At 44.9% G+C, this 20,934-nt stretch overlaps 2 protein-coding genes and 1 non-coding gene across 3 annotated transcripts in view; 1 reads left to right on the forward strand and 2 right to left on the reverse strand.

The window, feature by feature from the left end:
- Positions 1-8,329, reverse strand: part of PDZD8 (PDZ domain containing 8) — a 59,838-nt gene extending 51,509 nt beyond the window's left edge. The window contains exon 1 of the mRNA XM_008144350.3: positions 7,238-8,329. Within this exon, the coding sequence (XP_008142572.2) occupies positions 7,238-8,103 (866 nt within the window). The 5' untranslated portion in view covers positions 8,104-8,329. The remainder of the gene's footprint in view (positions 1-7,237) is intronic.
- LOC114232521 (uncharacterized) lies at positions 8,271-20,697 on the forward strand. The gene is made up of 5 exons (XM_054728807.1): positions 8,271-8,316; positions 8,358-8,596; positions 8,686-9,026; positions 19,821-19,940; positions 20,627-20,697. Exons 1-5 carry the CDS (start codon positions 8,271-8,273, stop codon positions 20,682-20,684), a joined length of 804 nt encoding a protein of 267 aa, XP_054584782.1. The 3' UTR covers positions 20,685-20,697.
- LOC114232570 (U1 spliceosomal RNA) lies at positions 19,426-19,589 on the reverse strand. The gene has a single exon (XR_003618642.2). It is a non-coding gene; the product is annotated as a U1 spliceosomal RNA (small nuclear RNA).
- Positions 20,698-20,934: the final 237 nt, after the last annotated feature.

A 20,934-nucleotide genomic window follows, 5' to 3' on the forward strand; every position in this document is an offset into this window, starting at 1 on the left:
AATGTAGCATAATCAATAAATATGTATATTCAATTAGGTACTAAAGGAAAGATACATTTATTCAGAAAGTTTCATATATGAGACATTTATTACACCCTTTTAGATAGATATTTCCATTTTATAGATATGGACACTTAGACTAAGGGAAGATAAGGCCTTAATAGTGCTGAAGTCAGGTACACATTACTCCAAAGCTCTATCACCAGAAGAGACAACTTAAGTACTTCTCTACAGCCTCAACCCGAAAGAATGAAGTTGTTCTCTAGTACTGGCAGCCTCTACTTGGCACCTGCAGTTCTATTCATCTCAAGGTAAATAATTAACACACCTCATTCTTCCCTGGTACAAATACAGTAAGTATGTGGTTTTATGCCAGTCTTAGCAATGTGGCAAGAGAGATTTTAAAACTACTCTGTAAAACTTCTGCCAATGACCAGGTAGTTGCTTTATGACTTTCCAATGAAATGGGATGTGCTCTGATGCCATGCCAAAGTTGTTAGTTCCTGACTCTAGGAAGGAACAAAGGAATGTTTTAACAGCACTGGTTTCCTGGTGACATTATTCTGAGAAAATGAAGAATGTGATGGGAAGAAATGTTGGATATTTAACTTCTAAACAAGGTATTTAGTGGTAGAAACTCTTACCGAACAACTGATTCAATATGTCTCAGCATGCAATAGGGAATCTTAATGGGGGAGTGGGCATGACAGGTCACGCTTTTTGGGGCAGAGAGGTTTTTTAGAAATGCCTGAGCTATACAAATCCTGTATACATTCTATAAAGACCAGCAAAATTATGAAGAGCCTAGTATTTATTTTAGCATGTTAGTGTTAGTTAGATGTATGGCAACAAAGTTGAATCCTTCTGTCTCTGTTTACTACTCAACCTGGAGTCTAAGAACCCTAGACAGATTTTGAGGGGACTATAAATTTCATGAAATTAAATGAAAACTTCATTATGCATTTTTCTGCAGAGTTCCCAGGTTTCATTAGCTTTTCAAAAAGAAAGGACTCTCAAAAAAAGAGTACTTTCCATCATATATGCATATGTGCTCCTTTTTTGGTAAGCATTTAAGCACAATTTTTTGTTTTAGGTTTTTTTTTAAGAGTTTAGAGCAAGGGTTAGGAAACCTTTTTTTATAAAGGGCCAGATATTTTAGAATCTGTGGATCCATATGGTCTGTCTCATATTCTTCTTCTCTATTAAACAACTTTAAATGTGAAAGTTTAAAAATGTAAAAACAATTAACTCGTGGTCCTAACACCAGCTTGTGTGCAAACCCCTATCTCTACAGAAATAAGACGGCATGGACTTTGGGAGTCCAGATCTTTTTTTGTTGTTGAGACTTTCAGAAAGTCACTAACCTCTATAAGCCTCAAGTTTCCACATCCGTAAAAATTACCAACCTCTCCTGCACAGTTTTAACTATTAAGATAATAAGTGTATGGAACTGCCCACACCACATCCGGCATATAATTAGCAAACTGATTTTATTATCTTTGCCTCTGCCTTATACAATAGACTAGAGGCCCAGTGCACGATATTCGTGCACCGAGGGGGGGGGTCCCCTCAGCCCGGCCTGCACCCTCTCGCAGCCCGGGACCCCTTGGGGGATGTTTGCCTGCCAGCAGACATCCCTCTTGCAGTCTGGGACCCCTCACTCCTTACCGCCAACCTGCAGCAGAGGTGGGAGAGGCTCCCGCCACTGCTACTGTGCTCACCAGCCATGAGCCTGGCTTCTGGCTGAGCAGCGCTCCCCCTGTGGGAGCACACTGACCACCAGGGGGCAGCTCCTGCATTGAGCGTCTGCTCCCTGGTGGTCAGTGCACATCATAGTGACCGGTCCTTCCACTGTTCAGTCGATTTGCATATTAGCCTTTTATTATATAGGAGGATCATTATTAATATTTGTTAATCAATATTAAGTGTTTGACCAGGCATGTTCCTCCAATACAACTGATTTTATAATAATCTCCTTTGGCTATTTTCAGGAACAAACTGGGGCTTTTTTGGAAAGCCAAGAGACCTGTATATTGCTGATTAGAATCTAACAGTCCCCTCATAATTATTCTTCCTTCAATGTGTAAATCAAATTTCTAAAGCAAAGCTTTAGTTGATCAATTCATTATTTCCCATCTAAGTGTTTTAAATGCCTAAATCACATTAATTCAAACCAGCTTTAAGAAAACTCAACTTTCAAGAAGTAAAACCAGCAATAAAAATTTATTAGATTATATTTAGGCACCAAGGAACCTAAGGTCACAAAATATTATACTACACATAGTAAGCAGGCGTTTGCCTTAGCAGAGATACTGATCCCTGTTCTTCCTGTTTCTCATATATCTGAAGGTCTTAAATATATCCAAGTGCCATTTTAACCCTTTGCACTCGTTTGTTTTCTCAATTCCTTTATTCTACTTGGGATTTAATTTTTTAAATACCCCAGATTTTACAAAGCGCAGCAGTAGAATAAAAAACTAGAGTTTCTTTTCATACAAACTTATTTATTTGGATTTTTTTATATTTCAAATTATTGATACATTTAAAGAGTAATTTTAATCTCGACATCCGAGTGCAAAAGGTTAATGAGCTTTAATTGTTTGTTTTCCCCAGAAAGCATGAACTGTGTTATAACCATTTTTGAAAGCATGAACTGTGTTATAACCATTTTTATCACCTTCACCATACCCGCCCCAACACTAGATAGTGGTAGCCTTCAGGAAGTAACGTTAGCGTAATGAAAATAAATGACTTTTGCTCTAGCCGGTTTGGTTCAGTGGATAGAGCGTCGGCCTTCGGACTCAAGGGTCCCAGGTTCGATTCCGATCAAGGGCATGTACCTTGGTTGCGGGCACATACCCTGTAGGAAGTATTCAGAAGGCAGCTGATGGATGTTTCTCTCTCATCGATGTTTCTAACTCTTTATCCCTCTCCCTTCCTCTCTGTAAAAAATCAATAAAATATATTAAAAAGAAAAAGAAAATAAATGACTTTTAAAAACAACTTAAGCCTGGCTGGTGTGGCTGAGTGGTTGAGCTTCGACCTATAAACCAGGAGGTCACGGTTCGATTCCTGGTCAGGGCACATGCCCAGGTTTTGGGCTCAATCCCCAGTAGAGGTGTGCAGAAGGCAGCTGATCAATGTTTCTCATTGATGTTTCTATCTCTCTATCTCTCTCCCTGCCTCTCTCTAAAAATCAATAAAAATATATTTAAAAATAAATAAGTGAACAAAAATGCTCAATGAAAGTCCCTTCAAAAATATAATGTTTAAAGAGGAGTAAAAATTATCACTGACTAGCAATAGTAAGAGTCTCAAGTTTATATGAAGATAGGCCAGGCAAGTACCATAGTAAGCAGGTAGGAACTATAAACTATGCATAAAAGCTTCCTGCAGCTATTAGCCTCCATCTCTCCATCCTGTTATTGCTATGAGGAATGCAGTCCTGGTGCCACAAGATCTTCTAATTTTTCATGAGAAGCCAGAAATTCAAATCAGGAAAAACTTCCATTTTCAAATGTTGGCAATTAAGAAACAAATAAACAATAAAACACTGTACAGTGCAGGCCAAATAAAATGTATCTGCAAACTGAATTTGGCCTTACAGTATGTAACCAGCTAGCTACACAGCAATAATACTCTAAGACCAGAAGCCTTAGTAAGAAGTTCAAATATCTGCATCCCAGACCTTAAACACCCTAGGACTATACTCACAGATTCTCCATGTAGTCTTTCTCTTTTGAATACTAATTTTTGGGTTAATTTTTTAAAACGGCCACTACTTTACTGTTTTTTAAAATACACATTTTTAGAAAAAAAAATCAAAACTATTAGTATTGAGGTGGCTGAATTTAGAATTACATTAGTAAAATTAGAATTATAATATGTAGAAAATGTATACATATTAAAACTCACTTTAAAAAATATAATGTTTTACAAACTGTGTTAATTGGGTAAAATGAAGTGTCAATCAGCTGGGTCCTTAGCACCAGTTGAGCTCCTTCGCATCTCTAGATGAGACATCAGGAACTGACCATCCTGATGGCCACCTTTCTCTTAACAACATGAAAATGGAAAAACCAACAGAGGGAAGAAGTGACAACAATGTTAATTGGCAAGTTATTTCTGTTACATAATATATAATAACAGTGCCAAAGGATTGTAAGACTCAGTACAATTTTCTTTACAGTTTTAGCTCTACTAAGGAGATTAGATTACTAAAAAAGGATAAACTAGCAAGACCTATTTGGAAACAAAATCTGCTGGATTAAAAAAGAAATGCTATATGGGGCAGTGCCCAAAGATATAATCCCTTGTGAACAAGGTGGCAGAGTTTAAGATAAAGGCAGCCTGGCTTTATCAGAGCTGGATTTCATCACTTGACAGCTGTGTGACTTAAGCAAGTTATTTAACTACTCTGAGCACTATTCCCTAATTTATAAAAAAGAATAAACACTATCTACTTTAATTCTCATTATGAGAATTGTTATACATCTTAAATATGTTTTAATTCATTCTCTTAGCTGAAATTTGAATCCATTCCACAACACCAGTTTAAAAACTTCTGGTAGAACAGCTACACAGACAAGAGATCTCAACATTCCTCAAAACAGTCCTTTTTATCCTCACACTTCATATTTTTCTCTTACTAAACTAAAATCAGCTTCCTCGTGACTTCAACCCCATCAATCCCATTGTAGTTTAAATCTTACTAGGTATAGCTAATTCAAGCTCCTCAATGGTTGAGGCTGTTTAGTATTGAAGCCCCAGCACCTAGAACAATAAGCACAAAGTAGGTGTACAATAATAGTTACAGATTGAGTAGTACATTCTGTGCAGTAATTACTGGTTGATCTTTGAAATGCCTTCTAATACAAAGAACACAAATGTGTACATTTCTGGAGGTGATCATTTAATGTTTAAGGTTTAAAAGTTGAAATATCATACATAACCAAATGCATGCCGTTTTTTAAAAATCCTTCAGATAAAGTAAATGAAAACAATTTAGCTGTATTTCAAATGGTGATGCTATTCAATGATAGATGATAAAGTTCCTTCAAAGTAATAGACCTATTATTAATGGCTTCATAACTCCTACACATAATTTCCTTCAGATTTAACTGAATTCTAAGTTTTTAAAAAACCCTAAAAATGATATGCAGCCTCACTGCTACTATTCTGCAAATAACCCCCAAATAATAAGTCAGTCAAATTTTTATTACCTAAGTTACCCAGAAAATATCAGAATCAATATTATGATAGAATATCAAAATCTGCAAAAAGTTTTCTCATGACTTTCTTAGCCTCACACCACTATAAACCTTCACTGCTTAAACACTAGAACTCATTTATAATTTAGTCACTTATGTTCCAGAGCTTAAAGCAGGTTCCATAAACTATGTTCAACTTCACAGAACAAGAAATCAAACACGGTGAACAACCAGTTCACCATCCTCTGCAAGTGTATGGAAATATTTCCATTATAAAGTAAACTTCTCCAGCGACCTGACAGTTTCAGTTCTAAGCTGTTATTCTGGGCTATTAGCCTAAAACAGTGGTCGGCACACTCATTAGTCAACAGAGCGGCAAACCGCGGCTCTCGAGTCGCATGTGGCTTGCGAGCCGCGGTTTGCCGACCACTGGCCTAAAACAAGACATAATTAGTAAGGGAAATCTGCCACATACACAAGTCAATAACCCATCCTAAACCCAAACATAAAATATTTCTGCATTATCTTGGTCACTAATGCTTGAGACTGATAGAAAATTAGTGATCTAGATTGAAATAGGCAACTTCCACTAACAGCCAATAGGTAGGGCAAATACCAGATTGACATAATCTATAACAATCTATAATAATAAAAGGGTAATATGCTAATTAGACTGGACAGCAGGACGACCTTCCAGACGTCATTCTGGATGTCCTTCCGGACGAAGCCGCAATGGGGCCGAGGCAGAGGTGGTTAGGGGCGATCAGGCAGGCAGGAGAGTGGTTAGGGGCAATGAGGCAGACAGAGTGGTTAGGGGCGATGAGGCAGGCAGGCAGGCGAGCAGTTAGGAGCCAGTGGTCCCGGATTGTGAGAGGGTGCAGGCTGGGCTGAGGGACCCTCCCCGCCTACTCCCACTCCCCGCCCCCTGCCATGCACGATTGCCTGCACGGGGCCTCTGGTTTTATGATAAAGGACAAAACCCAAAAGAGTCAAACATTTTAATGAACACAAAATTAAAAGTGAAATTAAATATTCAGCCATTTTTTAAAAGAAATAGCCATGCATGACACTTTCCACTCCAACAACAATCCTTTCCAGACCAAAGTCTGGCCCTACAAAACTTCCTTTTCCTTTCCGCTTCTCCTATAGCAATTAAAAATGAAAACAAAAACCCCAAACACCAAATAAACAAAAACAAACCTTGTACATTAACCAACACAGTATACTACATAAAATTAAGCCACCAGAAACAGAGGGGGTTTAAAAGTTAAAAATCACTACCTAGCATTAAAATGCTACCTGCAGGGTGAGTCAGGTCCTGCGAGAGGAACTTACAGCCATAGAGGTGACACATGAGGGACAAGCAGAGTGTGGGTCTGTGCTACAGAACCTCCAAAAGGGCAGATAACATTAACACAACACGTACGGAGAACGACAATATGTATCCCAACGCGTTTTTCCTTGACAAGCTACTACCCTCTGCCCTGAAAGCTGTCATTGCAAGAGGCCCGCAGTTGCAATCCTAACAGTCCTGGGCACCAGCACATTCTTCCTGCCCGCACTCTGTCACCAGGAACAATTTCTCAACGTGGCTAAGGCGATGCTGCAAAGTGTTTGCCTTTAATGCAGCAACCACAGGCCGTTTCTCAACAGCCCCAGAGCCACCTCCTGGGGGTGAGGGTGGACTGACTTCCCTTCCACCCTCCAGCATACCCTTCCACCCACCCTGACAGCACCCTGTGCGCCCAACAACACGCAAAAAAGGTTTCTAGCTCCTAGCAGTGCCCTTCCAGGAAAAGGGGTGCGCCGATGGCCTTCACCTAGGGCTCTGTCCAGGGTTGGGGAGAGAGATCCCTGGACAAGCTGATGGCCTTCATCTGCCCAGGGTTGGGGAGATCCCTGGACAAGCAGGAGCTGGGGAGAAGCCGTTGCCCTTCCCACTCCCGCAGGCAGCCCCAGCCCGGATCCCAGCATCGAGGCCCCCCACCTCCGCACCTGTGGGTGCCTCCCCCGCCCCTGCCTCTCACCTGATCTTGTAACTGGGGAGGGTGTGCTTGCGCTTGATGACTTTCTTGAGCTGGTTGACGATGATGGAGGTGAGCTGGGGCATGGGCCGCCCTTCAAACTGGGAGCGCACCTCGAAGTCGATCAGCGGGTCCTCCACGAAGGAGAAGAACCAGTGGGTGAATGGCACGCGGGTGAGGACGAAACGCAGCCGCCCCACCACCCGGGACAGCTTGACGAACAGGTAGGCGGACTTGCCGAAGACCAGGTCCACGTCGATGGCCAGGTGGAAGCCCCCGTGGTACTCCACCTCCGCCTCAAAGGCCAGCTCCTCCGGGGAGGCGGCGGGCAGCGCCTCCCCCTCGGGGCCGTCGGGCTCTCCGGCGGCCGAGGGCACCACGGGCCGCAGGAGGCGGATGGTCTTGATGAAGGGCACGGTCTCGCCCAGGAACACGTCCCGCAGGCTCAGCCCCTCCAGCAGGCGCCCGGCCGTCTTGGTCTGCAGCAGCTCCTCGAACTCCACCTTGATTTTCTTGGTGACCCAGCGGCGGGCCAGCGCGGTGTCCCGCAGCTCCCGGAACAGGAACAGGATGGTGGCGTTGAGGAAGTAGCAGGTTTCCCGCGTCGGCGGGGCGGGGGTCTCCGGGGCCGGGGTCGCGCCGCCCTCGGGGGGCCCGCCGGAGGGCTCCTCAGCCCCGCCGCCGCCATAAAGGTATTCCCGCAGGGCCAGGCCCGGCACCGGCCTGATGTAGCGGAAGCCGTCGCGCGCGCGGGCGGCCTCGTCCGGCGGCGGCTCGGGCTGCTTGCGGTACAGCAGCAGGAACTGCGTGAGGAGCGTGAGGAAGGAGCCCAGCACGGCCGACGCCAGGATCATGAGCAGCAGCCCCATCCCGCCCCCGCCGCCGCCCGGACGACCCGGGCCACCGCTCCCGCGCCCACAGCGCGGCTTTCTTCACGCCGCCGCCCCCGCTGCCTCCATCTTGAGAACATCGGGCGGCGGGGTCGGGACGAGCTGCTCCCTGGGCCTCGTCCGGCGGCTCCTGCCGGCGCCGCGCGATGCCCGAGGCTGCAGCCGCCCGCGGCTCCTCAGACGCTCCCGAAGGCGGCTGCTTCGCCGGCGGCGGCGGCGGCGGCGGCCGCTAGGGGCGGGAGGGGGCGGGACGGCGCTTCCTTTCAGCCTTCGCTCATTGGGTGAATGTCACGTGACGTCAGTAGCGTGCGCGCTCCCGGCGGCGTCGCCTGGCAGCCGGCGCGCGAGCGCGCGGGCGCGGGTCCCTCTTCCCCTGCGGAGCGCCCTTCCAGCCCCGCCCCCCACCCCAACGTTCCATCCCCCCGCGGTCCACGTGGCTGTCACTTCGGAAGCTCCTGTCGAAACCCGAGAGGTTAGCTGGGGCCCCCGGTGGGAGGATGAGAGAGCCCGGCGGAGGTGGCGTGGCGCGTGTTTGATCCTGGTCACCCCGTTATCTTCCAGTGCGCCCATCCCCCGTCGCGGGCCGCGGTCCCTGTGGGTTACCTCTGCTGCAGTGTGGCTCTTCCCCTCGCGCCCCCGAGATGTGTGGTCTGGCGGCGGCTTCCTCCGCAGGGCAGTGCCGCAGAGGCTCAGCACTGGCCGTTCGGACACTTCCTAAGCCCAGGACTGACTGCCTCGGAGACCGCTGTCGCTGACCGACCATCCCATCGGCGGACTCTCTGCGTCCGCGGAGGGTGGACCCTGGGAAGGAGGGACAGAGAAAAAAACAAGATAAGACTTACCACCCAAGTGGATAGTCAAGATTTAAATGAGAAGGAACTAAAAGAGCTGGGACAGGAAAGGTGAGTGAGATGAATTTGTCAGACGATTGGGAGATGGAGGATCATGGCTCAACTGTCAAGCTCTTGCAGTGGGTTAAGCGCCCTGTGTATTAATGACCACCGTGAGTCCATCCAGGAGGCCGTTGTTTGCCCCCCAACCATCTTACAAATGCAAACACTGCCGCACAGAGGCAAAGAAAGTTGCCTGGGGGGACACAATGGAGTCTGGTTTGTCTAATACTAAACCCCAAGCCCTTGGTCCCTTCTCTGTGTCATGATACCGAGATTGCTAGAGTTGGAAGGGGGCTTATTGGTTCTCTGATGCCCAGGAAGGGCAAGTTGGGGTGGGGGTGGGGGGCCAGGAAAGACTTCAGGGAATTTTGCACAGGGGAGCATCTTGACCAAAGCCATAGAGGTAATGAAGCCAGGTTGCCCAGCAACGTTGTTCTTCCTTATGCCCTCTGGCTGTTTGGTTGTTACATCACAGATGCTTATGTGGGCTCCAATCACATGGACACACAGTTCTACCTCGAGTCCTACAAGGGTCAGATATTACATACCTAAAAGTCAGACCAGTTGTGGCTGGCCCTGAGGAGCCAGGGCAGATCTCTCACTCGCCCTCCAAGATTTTTAAGCCAGTGTTTGTTTAGACTCTGGGTTATTCTAGAACAAAAAAACAGTTTGGCCACATTCTGACCCAACGGGAGCAGGTGCAGAACTTTGGAACCAGGCCCATCTTATCTTACTCATGCCCAGGTGTAAGACCAGATGGCTCGTTTACTACGAAAATGGAAGACAGGTGTCCACTGAGGAGCTAGGCTCAACCCCCACCTTCCACATCCTGAGGAAGTCTGAGGCCCTACTGGGATTTCCGGGAGCTTGAGGCACCTTCTGTCCTAGTGGTCACCTGTGGCTCCTGGCCTCTGCTTCCGGGCCACTGTCTCCGTTCTCCACTGTCCCAACGCAAACGGAAAATGTAGACCCTTCCTCGATTTCCACCAAAAACCTAGTTTATAAAACCCATGCGCCATTGTAGAAAATGCCACAGAAGCTGGAGATGGGGTGGAGCTGAAGAATCGTTCCTCATGTCGCTGAGATACAGCAGCCTCAAGCTGTCTATTGACCTGTCCTACATCTTAAAATAGTTTCCCACCACCTCCTCACCCATGAGGGAGGTTGTTGTTCATGGGAAGGGGTCCTCAGTTTCACACTCCATCAGGCTCCTCCCTCTCCTCTCCGCCTCCCCCCTCTTTCTTACTCCTCAGATTGATTACCTCCGGGAATCTCAAATCTTTGAAATCCATTCTAGAGGCAGTTGATTCCCCAGCAAACCTTGTCTCCTCAGGGCTGCACTCCAAATCCATGAAGGAGCTCAGCACACCTTTCCGGAAGATAAAAATATTTTCCCCCTGTGTTAAAAATGGCAGCATTAATTGAACACGTACAATAATAGTAGTGCTATTTATAGAGAACTGACTGTGCGCCAGGCACAGCGTGAAGCATTTTATGTGGTGTATCCCATTTAAAAATCAGAATGTCAGTGGGTGAGGACGCTGTCCCACCATCCCACCGAGGTTTGGGTTTGCCGGTCCAGCCCCCCGCTGGCTGACCCCATCACAGCCCACCAGGGCAGTCCATTCCATGGTTTCAACCTGCACATGTCTGCCAGCTTTGGAGCTTTGCTGCTTTTGCCTTTCATTAGGTCATCAGCTAATCCAGGGTTTCTTAACCTCAGCAGTGTTGCCATTTGGAGCTGGAAATTCCTTATTGTTGGGGCTGGCTTGTGCGTTGCAGGAAGCGATGCTGTGTTAATAGAAGCTTAATTGTTTTCATGGCATTCCCTGGAAGAATATCAATTCAGCAGCCTTTTTTTCTTCTTCTTCTTCTTTAATATTAATGCTGGTTCATAGAAACTCCAGAGTCTGAGAACTTTGGCCCCAGCTCTGAAAAGCCATGATTCTGCGTAGGTATTTGAAGGAAGAAGGTACTTAGCTTTCATGCTGACCTTTTGATGAGGCTTAAATGACATCACTGAAATTAAGCTGCCCCAACAGCCTTCATGGGAAGTATCCATTTCAAGGGTAAAGGCTGCTGAATACTGGAAGATGTAAGATAAGCATTCTCACCAACTAGAGAGAGGCATAGATCACATCTGCTACTAAACCCTGAATCTTTCAAGCCAAAGCATGTAAATATGGAGAGTTTGGAAGTAGGATGAATGAAAACCAACTTGATAAAAATGTACTTACATATTCCTATATAAAATAATGCAAACATAGCAAAATATGGTGAAAAGCAGAGAAGTTTAGGACGATTGCCTAAAAACGATACATTAAACCATTTTGTGAACTGTCAGAATTCAAATTCAACCGTTTTTTGAGCATCCAGCATGTGCCAAGTTCTGGGGATACTGAATGAATAGGACAGAATCCCTGTCTTCGGGGCTGCCAGGTCGAGGAGGGTGCAGACACATACCTATGTAACTGATGTTAAGAGTGTATTGTGCCTGGCCAGCGTGGTTCAGTAGTTGAGTGTCTGTCTATGAACCAGAAGGTCACAGTTTGATCCCCGGTCAGGGCATATGCCTGGGTCGTGGGCTCGATCCCCGGGGTGGGTTGTGTCGTCAGGATGTAGCTGATCAATCATTCTCTCTCATCATTGATGTCTCTCTCTCCCTTCCTCTCTGAAATCAATAAAGTTATATATATCTTTTAAAAGAGTGTATTGCTGCAAAATTTGCAGCTGGTGATCTCTCAGAAACCTGGGAAAGCTCTCTCCCTCTCTCCCCCGCCTCTCTCTCCCTCCCTTCCTTCCTCTCCCCCTCTCTCTCCCTCTCTCTCCCTCCTCCCCCTCCTCCTCCCCTCCCCCTCCATCTCCCCCTCCTCCTCTCTCCCTCTCTCCCTCTCTCTTTCTCCTTCTCTCCCTCTCCCTGCCTCTCCTTTCCTCCTTCCCTCTCATTCCTTTTGGACCCAACCCCATGCAGAATCTTGTCTCTACATCTCTTTGCAAGTCTGTTCCATTTCCCGCCATAAGGCTCTTGGTTCCTGCTTCCTCATAGCCTCAGCATGCAGGCAGCTTTGGAAGGCACCAGCTCTACACCCAAATCTCGAGGGTCCTGTGTTTCTACTGTGACCTGCTATTTCAATTTCAAGTGCTGGAGGAGAAACCCCAGATGGGTTCTACTAATCCTGTCATTTATCCCCTCGGGTCTTGCCTCTTCTGAGCTGCTAGTGGGTGGAGCAATTTCTCCAATGATGGGGAGAGGATTGAGAATGAGCATAGATGGGCAATTCTAGGTCAATAGGGGATGAAGGGTTAATTCTGGCTGGGGAAGGTGGGAAGTTTCTTGGAGCAAATGGAATTTGCATTGGCCTCTGATAATTAGAAGGGCATTTAATCAGAAGGAGGCCAAAGCTCAGAAGTTGGAAATCCAGCAGAGGTTAGGGAAATTGAGACCAGGATGGCTGGAGGGTGGTTTGAATAGGGTCATTGCAGGAGGAAAAGAGATAAGAGAGTCAAGTTGGATTGAGCCAATTATGTAGGGTTTGAATGTCAGGGCAAATTTGGCTTCTATTTTGCAGTCTTTGTAAAGTCATCAAAGGTTTTTAAGCAAGAGCATGACTTTTAACTCTTTTCCTTTCACCATCCAAGTCACACTGTTGCTAGAGTGCTCTTTCTCCAGTGCAAATCTGAACTTGGCACTTCGTGGCTAAAAATTCTTCAATGGCTCCCCACAGCTATATTAATAGTAATGGCTATCATACATCAAGAGCATAGTGAATGGGAAGCAGTGTGCTCGGCATTTCAGAAGCACTTACATTCTCACAATTGCCCTCTGGGGTAGGTGGCACCGTCTCCATTTTATAGATGAGGAAACAGACACATCATCAGGTAAATAAGCTGAGAAAGGTCTCTACCTTTGAAGAGATTTGAACAAGTGCTGTCTGACCCCAAAGCCTCTCACTTTAGGGCAATGTTATCTTAGGATACAGTCCAAACTCATTAACATGGCAAATCTTGCTGTTTGTGATGATCTAGGCTTTGCTTATACTTAGCCTCCCCTCACAGGCTGTCAACAATTCCTGTTGGCTCTACCTTCTGCGAGAAATGCTCACCTGTCCGAATTCAAATAAGGGTCTCAGAGACAGAAGTATGGCCAAAACGAGGCTTTTAATACCTTCTCGAGAGCAGGTGACCGGCTGGTTGCACGGGCACACAGGCAGTAGTGATCACGCCCTATTTATTCAGTCCCTCCTCCGGTTCCTCATTGGCTGAGTATTATGGGGTCACCTGTTTCCTCATAGTCACCTAGGTCTTATTATCTCCCATTGGGCCATTAAAAAAAATGGGCTGAGGCCTTTGCTAGTTGTCTCCACCTCCCCCTGTCGCCATGGGTATTTCTGCCATGTTCGTATATCCTCTTCTCTCTACGTTCTGTTTGCCCTGGGGAAATTCAATAGCTGTTTCCATTAAAAGTTGACTCTCCTGGAGATGGATCACAGAGGCCTATTTCCTATACCTTCAAAGTACATTTGGAATTTCACTGCTTTTTACCCATATTCACCATCCTGGTTCAAGCACCATCTTGGGCCTGGATCACTGGAGTAGTCTCTTAACTGTCCTCTCGGCTTCTGTCCCTATCACCCCGATGTCTGTTCAAACACAGAAGCCAAAGTGACCAAGTTAAAGCACAAGTTTGATCATGTCATTCATCTGCTCAGAAACACCAGTGGCTCCTGTGATGGGCGAAATAATGCCCCCTCAACCCCAAAGATGTCCACATCCTAATCCCCGTGAGAATTCCCCATGACAGAGGGGAATTAATGTTGCAGACGGTTGCTAATTAAAGGTTGCTAATCAGCTGACCTTAAAATAGGGCAATTACTCTGGATTACCCAGTTGTGCCCAATGTAATTACAAGAGTCCTTAAAAGTGGAAGAGGAAGGCAGAAGGGAAGATTAGAAGGACATGATGGGAGGAAGACTCAACCCAGCGCTGCTGGCTTTGAAGATGGAAGGGGGCTAGCAGCAAGGGATGTGGGCAGCCAGAGGCTGGAGGCAGCAAAGAAATGGCTCCCCGAGAGCCCCCAGAGAGGAACGCAGACCTGCCAACACCTCGATTTCAGTCCAGTGAGAGCTGCTGGAGGTTGGGCTTTTGACCTCCAGAACTGTAAGAATTAAATCTGTGTTGTTTAAAACTCAACATGTGGTAAGTGGTTTATAACAGCCGGAAGAAATGAATCTAGTTCCCACTCTCAAGCAAGATAAAAGCCAAATGACCTGGCCCCTGTTACCTCTGGGGCTTCACCTGCCACCTTCTGCCTTGTTTACTCTTGAGCCACACTGGCCTCTTGCTGCAGCCACATAGCTCTGTAGAACGAATGCATGATTTTGAAACTTCATTTTCCAGAAGAAAGAGAGGAGCGGTGATTTGCCGATGATCCCCAACAAGGGCTTGAACCCAGGACTCTTGCCCAGCTACCAGTAGGTTATTATTGCCATTATACTTAGCTTTCAATTCAGCTTCCTTCCCAGAAAGCCTTGTGATTAAATCCTCCCTGGCCACCTAGCAACGTGTTTAAATTCCTTTCCAATGAGGGAATCTTTATGTTGACCGTAATATTCTTTGCCAGAAGAGTAGTTCATTTCTTTCTATGCGAAATTTAATGACAAACCATTCTTTAAAAGACAGAGGAAGAAATTTCCAGAGCATCGGATTGTACTGACCAAGACAGGCGAATTCCTTAGAAGAAAAGACAAGCCCAGCTTTCCTTCAGCCAAGGAGATTTAGTGTGTGGATTTCTATTTATACCCTGGGATGTAGAGTGAGCTACACGGAAACCTGGGCACATTTCTAAGTGTTGTTGGCAGTATCAACCTGAGTGCAAACAGCCCTCCTCTTTTGCTGACCTGGCATTTCTATTTCCAAACAGGAAGGTCTGATTGGTTAGCTTTCGGCCACTCAGTGGAGGGCTCCTGCTGGACCTTTGTGCCGAGTCACTTCGGAGCTAGCTGACCAGCCTCCCTGTGTCCAGCCCATAGGTGTTGCAGGCTGTTCCAGGACTGATCTCTGATTCAGTCAGCTCTGTCATGAGAGCAGAGGTGGCTTTCCCTCAAAGCTTGTGGGGACCAGCCTGGCAAATATAGCAGCCCTATCCTGTTGTTTGTATTTTATTTTATTTTTTATTTTTTTGGTCTCCCCTTCTAGGTTGTGCTCTCCGGGTTTTCCTTCCCAAGCCCTACCCCCTGGCCTTAAGGATAGGCATGTGACCCATGCCTGGCCAGTTTATAGTACCCAATCCCTTTTGACACTGATTGTTCTAGAGAGAGTGGTCATGGGACTCAAGCAGGGCCCATCAGAATCCAAACCCGAGGGGAATACACAGACATTGGAAGTAGGTTCTCGCCTTCTGCTGGGGTGGCTAACCTTTGCAGAATATGATTCTGGAGTTGCCCAGTGGAAACTGTTTGTGCGGGAAGCTAAGCAGAGTCAAATAAAGAGGAAAAGTGAATGGAGAGATGGTTTTTGAGATGGTGAGTCCCTGGTTCCAGAGGGGTAGGCTCTGTTTTCTGTTGTTGTTCTTGCCTTCTCTGAGCCTCCCCACTGCCCTTCCCAGTGACATGAACCAGTACATTCCCTTCCTGCCGTATAGAAGGCTTAGATTCTGCTTCTGTCACTTTCTCCCAAAGGAGTCTGACTAATACAAGGGGCTTAGGTAGGAAGAAACTGATAGGGCCCCCTGCCACGGGCAAGAAAGGACTTAGAACCCATTCCTGCAGAGATTAATGCCAGGTTCCTCAAAGGGGTCTTTGGAGGGCCTGGCTCTCCAAAGTAATGTAAGTATACATTTGGCTCCTGAGTGTTCCTCATGAAAATCAGATCCTATTATTACCTATCCCCTTCCTTTTAAAACATTTCGATGGCTTCCCACTGCTGTGAGGATAAAGAGCATGCTCCTTGACCTCCATGGTTTGGATCAGAGGTCTGCAGATTTTTCCTGTAAAGGGCAGAGAGTAAGTATTTTAGGCTCCGTGGGCCATAAGGTCTATGTCTTAACTCTTCAACTGTGCCATGGTAGCCAAATGCAGCCATCGGCGTAAGTAAATAAATGAGGGTGGCTATGCTCCAATAAAACTTTATGAAAATAGGCAGTGGGCCATAATTTGAGCACTTCCTCATCTGGAAGGTCTGGAACCTTGCCCTCCATTCATATATCCAGCCTCACTGGCCTCCAGTCAGAGCCTTCACGCTCAAACCCACAGGCTCCCTTCACAGGGCGCTCAGCCTGGCATGTCCTCCTGAGCCTGTGTGTTCTTAACCACTATTACCACCCAGATCACTGCTCAGATGTTGTTTTCTCAGGGAAGTCTTCCCTGATGCCCTGAGACTGGGCCAGATTCCCCCAGTATGCTTTCCTAGAGGGCTCTACCTCTCCTCCATGTTATTTGTGTCATCGTCGTAATTTTCAGTATTTCATGTTGATTTGCTGTCTGTCTCCCCACTAAATAATAATTTCTATATGTACAAGGCCCTGTCTGCTTTGTTCAGTGCCTAGCATTGTGCTTAGTGTGTTGTAGTAGCATCATACATATTTATTAAAAGAAAAGGGGGGAAGGGAGGGAGTGGAGGAGAAAGAGATGGAAAGAAGAAAGGAGGAATCAGTTCTCTAAACCTGCCTGTTAAATGACTGAGCATTCAAGAGCAAAAAGATAAATGGGTATTTTTCTTAGGTGCCCATCGTTGAAATCGGTAGAATGTGTAGACTCAGTGACACTGGCAGTCCTTCTTGTCCATTCAAACACTTGGTAGCCTTTGGTGCTTGCGGATGTTCCCTGGAGGTGACATTGGATCTGAAGCTTGACTGTGGAGTTGGGGACTTTTTTTTGCAGCCCTTTCTCCCAACATCCTGACCTTCCACATTGCCTTGTGTGTGTCCAAGTTCTCTATAAGGGATGCCACAAGGTCAGAGTGCCCTTTCCTAAAGGTACACAGACCTCTTGGGGGCAGGTCCCAGCTCCAGGACATAATGGTTGTATGACCTTTTTTTAAAAATTTCTTTATTGATTGTGGTATTACATATGTGTCCTTATTCCCCCATTACCCCCTAATCCCCCCATTCATGCCCTTACCCCCATGTTGTCTGTGTCCATTGATTAGGCTTATATGCATGCATATAAGTCCTTTGGTTGATCTCTCCCCCTTGCCCCACCCTCCCCTACCTTCCCTGAGGTTTGAGGTTCTGATCTATGTTTCTCTGCCTCTGGATCTGTTTTTGTTCATCAGTTTATGTTGTTCATTATATTCCATAAATGAGTGAGATCATGTGATATTTATCTTTCTCTGCCTGGCTTATTTCACTTAGCATAATGCTCTCCAGCTCCATCCATGTTGTTGCAAATGGTAGGAACTCCTTTTTTACTGCAGCGTAGTATTCCATTGTGTAGATGTACCACAGTTTTTTAATCCACTCATCTGCTGATGGGCACTTAGGCTATTTCCAAATCTTAGCTATGGTGAATTGTGCTGCTATGAACATAGGAGTGCATATATCCTTTCTGATTCGTGTTTCTAGTTTCTTGGGATATATTCCTAGAAGTGGGATCACTGGGTCAAATGGGAGTTCCATTTTTAGTTTTTTGAGGAAACCCCATACTGTTCTCCACAGTGGCTGCACCAGTCTGCATTCCCACCAGCAGTGCACGAGGGTTCCTTTTTCTCCGCATCCTCACAGCACTTGTCATTTGTTGATTTGTTGATGATAGCCATTCTGACAGGTGTGAGATGGTACCGCATTGTTGTTTTGATTTGCATCTCTCAGATGATTAGTGACTTTGAGCAGGTTTTCGTATGTCTCTTGGCCTTCCTTCTGTCTTCTTTTGAAAAGTATCTATTTAGGTCAGTTGCCCATTTTTTGATTGGGTTGTTTAACTTCCTTTTATTAAGTTGTATGAGTTCCCTGTAAATGTTGGATCCCTGACTGGTTTGGCTCAGTGGATAGAGCATCAGCCTTCGGACTGAAAGGTCCCAGGTTCGATTCCCGTAAAGGGCATGTACCTTGGTTGGAGGCACATCCCTAGTAGGGGGTGTGCAGGAGGCAGCTGATCAATGTTTCTCTCTTATCTATGTTTCTGACTCTCTATCCCTCTCCCTCTCTGTAAAAAATCAATAAAATATATTTTAAAAAATTCTCTTTAAAAAAAAAAAAAAGGTTGTATGACCTTGAGCAAGCCTCTTAAACTCCCCAAACCTCAGTTTCCTCTCTGTAAAATGAGGATAATAAAATTACTTTTGACTCAGGGTTATTGAGAGGATTTAATGAGGTCATATGTAGAGGTTACTTAATTTAAAGTCTGACATACTAAGTGTCAGTAAGTTAACTATTAATAGCTAAATTTTAGAAAAAGAACGATCTGATTATCTAATTGAAGCAATTGGGCCCATCCTTAAAATTATGTGGGGTCCAGGCTAGAGTACAAAAGGTCTAAATGTTTAAAATTTATAAATCAAGCTATTAAATTGAATTTGTCTTCTCCTCTACAATGACAAATATGGCTTCATAATGGCAAAATTATTTTAAAAATTGGAAAACTATAGTTTTAAATGACTGAAAGTTGGCAAAATATCAAAGACAACTGAACTGAACTTAATTATTATTATATGTGTGCTGTTGATGGCCTAGAAATATTTGGATGAAGATAACATAAAGGCATATTTTATGATTTATATATTCTGTATAACTTATTTTTTTGCTTTCATTCCAGAAAAAAATTCATTAATTATTTCATTATAATCAAAATATACACATAATTTATGTGCCATTGACAATTGGATCTAAAGGATTAAAATTAACATCATTATATTTACAGAGTATCAAATTTGAATATATTTCCATAAAAATGTAAATGAAAATAAATGTTAAAAATAAGAATTGTATATATTAGAAGAAATTTTATATTTTAAAGCATGAAAAAAATCTTAATAATGAATAAAATGTTATAGATAAAATTGTTTAAATAAAGCTGCAGCCCAGCTGGCGTGGCTCAGTGGTTGAGCAACCTATGAACCAGAAGGTCAAGGTTCGATTCCTGGTTGGGGCACATGCCCGGAATGTGGGTTCGATCCCAGTGGGGGTTGTACAGGAGGCAGCCAATCATGATTCTCTCTCATCATTGATGTTTCTATCTCTCTCTGTCTCTCTCTCTCTCTCCCTTCCTCTCTGAAATCAATAAAAATATATTTTAAAAAATAAAGCTACAGTTTTTATTTGACATTTCAAAAATAGAATTAACTCAAGTATTTTTACAAAAATAAAACCATTTACAATTCTAGCATTCATTCTTTTAATTCAGTTACCAGTAAATATTTCACTGATGTTATTACCCTAGATTTACAAATATATTTGAGTAATATGAATTTTTTTTAGGGGAAAGCACAAATGCAGTCTCCCACTCCCACAAATTATGCAATCGAGTTTCCTGCATTTGTGGAAATGGCAGGGGTTAGTGCTCCAGAAATACACTGGGGTGAGCCTCCCCCTGGGAAAAGACCTTGGCGATCCTGGTATCTCCCCTACCAGGTAAGGAAGACTTGTTTCATATTATAGCATGTTTCTCAACCGCCCACGTGCACTTTTTTGTGTGGTTATGCTAATTCATCATGACTTTAGAAACTACAAATGGAACACAAAGAAAAGGAAGCAAAAGATGCTCAGCATTGGCAGGGAGAACACTGTACTACACAAAAATCTGTGTAATTCATGCTGTCTGAGAGGAAGGAATTGACAAGTTAATTAATCTGCCTTTTCTGTCGCTACAGGCTCCTACCACTTCAATCCCCTGTGCCCTCTGGAACAATGTCTAGCTCACATGTTGGCAGCAGCAGCCCACAAACCTTCACAGCACTGGGACCCAGGAGCCTTGGGTTTGAGGACAAAAGGTAAAATGTGGAAAAGTTTTCCCTGGGGCCTGAGGGGTGGTGGTCCCAAGAACGGATGTTTAGTTTAGGATTAGGGGTAGTGATGTGTCCGTTCTGAGCATCAGGTCCCCAGTGACAGAAGCATACATGTGTTATTTAATGTGTGTGTGCGTGTGTGCATGTGTGTGTATGTGAGATAATGTGGGGTCCTCTAGGGCAGGGACCGCTTTTCTCTGCTCAGGTCTTAGAACAGTATGAAAAGGAATTGCCTGGATGGTTGACTGATAGGTCTTTTGGGGCATTTGCATTGTAACAAAGACTTTTGCTTAAGCCTCAAAGAATTCCTGGGATGAATGGGGCCTTAGAAGGCAATTTTGAGCAGAGGAGATGTACGCTGCTTCTTGCCCTCACTGTTCCTTACTGCCCACTACCCATCAGAAGAATGGGGTTCCACAGCTAAGCATGCTCTTTCTGACTCTGCATCTGTATGCTTAGCTAAGCACCAGTAGAGCCACAATTTAGTAACAAAATACTTAGCAAGCAAATGTTTTAATTCTTTCTTTCCTGATTGATAGCAGAGTTTCGGGGAAGTACTTTGACAAGTAACTTAATAATAAACACAGCAAAATAAAACAGAACTAATGAAAAAAAAAAAAGGTACAATACTGATGTGCAGAAAATGCCAACACTGTTTTTTTTTAAATCAGGAAAAAATTACCAAGACGTATTGCTCACAAGTTCCTACTAAAAGCCTTTTTAAAATAAAGGTACTATTAATGGGCATCCTACAACTGAGATAAGCCCTCAAATAAAAATGAAGGTAAGCATAGAAGTGGAGGCACAGAGAAGCTAAGCAGTTTGCACAAGGTCACACAACTACTAAGTGGCAGGGACAGTATTCCAAGCGAGGTTCATCTGTGCCCAGATTCTGACCAGGTGACCACTGACACACCAGCTCTTTGTTCCTTCTACCTCACAACCAGAGGAACCAAAGAATCAACATTAGCAGACATTC

This window comes from Eptesicus fuscus, chromosome 17 (assembly GCF_027574615.1).
Source record: "Eptesicus fuscus isolate TK198812 chromosome 17, DD_ASM_mEF_20220401, whole genome shotgun sequence".
NCBI classification, from domain to species: domain Eukaryota; kingdom Metazoa; phylum Chordata; class Mammalia; order Chiroptera; family Vespertilionidae; genus Eptesicus; species Eptesicus fuscus.

Coding starts and splice junctions, on each gene's coding strand:
- LOC114232521 (XM_054728807.1), top strand. CDS start 8,271: ATGCCCGAGGCTGCAGCCGCCCGCGGCTCCTCAGACGCTCCCGAAG. Junction 8,317..8,357: donor CTCCTCAGACGCTCCCGAAG/GCGGCTGCTTCG, acceptor GGCGGCCGCTAG/GGGCGGGAGGGGGCGGGACG. Junction 9,027..19,820: donor AAAGAGCTGGGACAGGAAAG/GTGAGTGAGATG, acceptor CTGTCGCTACAG/GCTCCTACCACTTCAATCCC.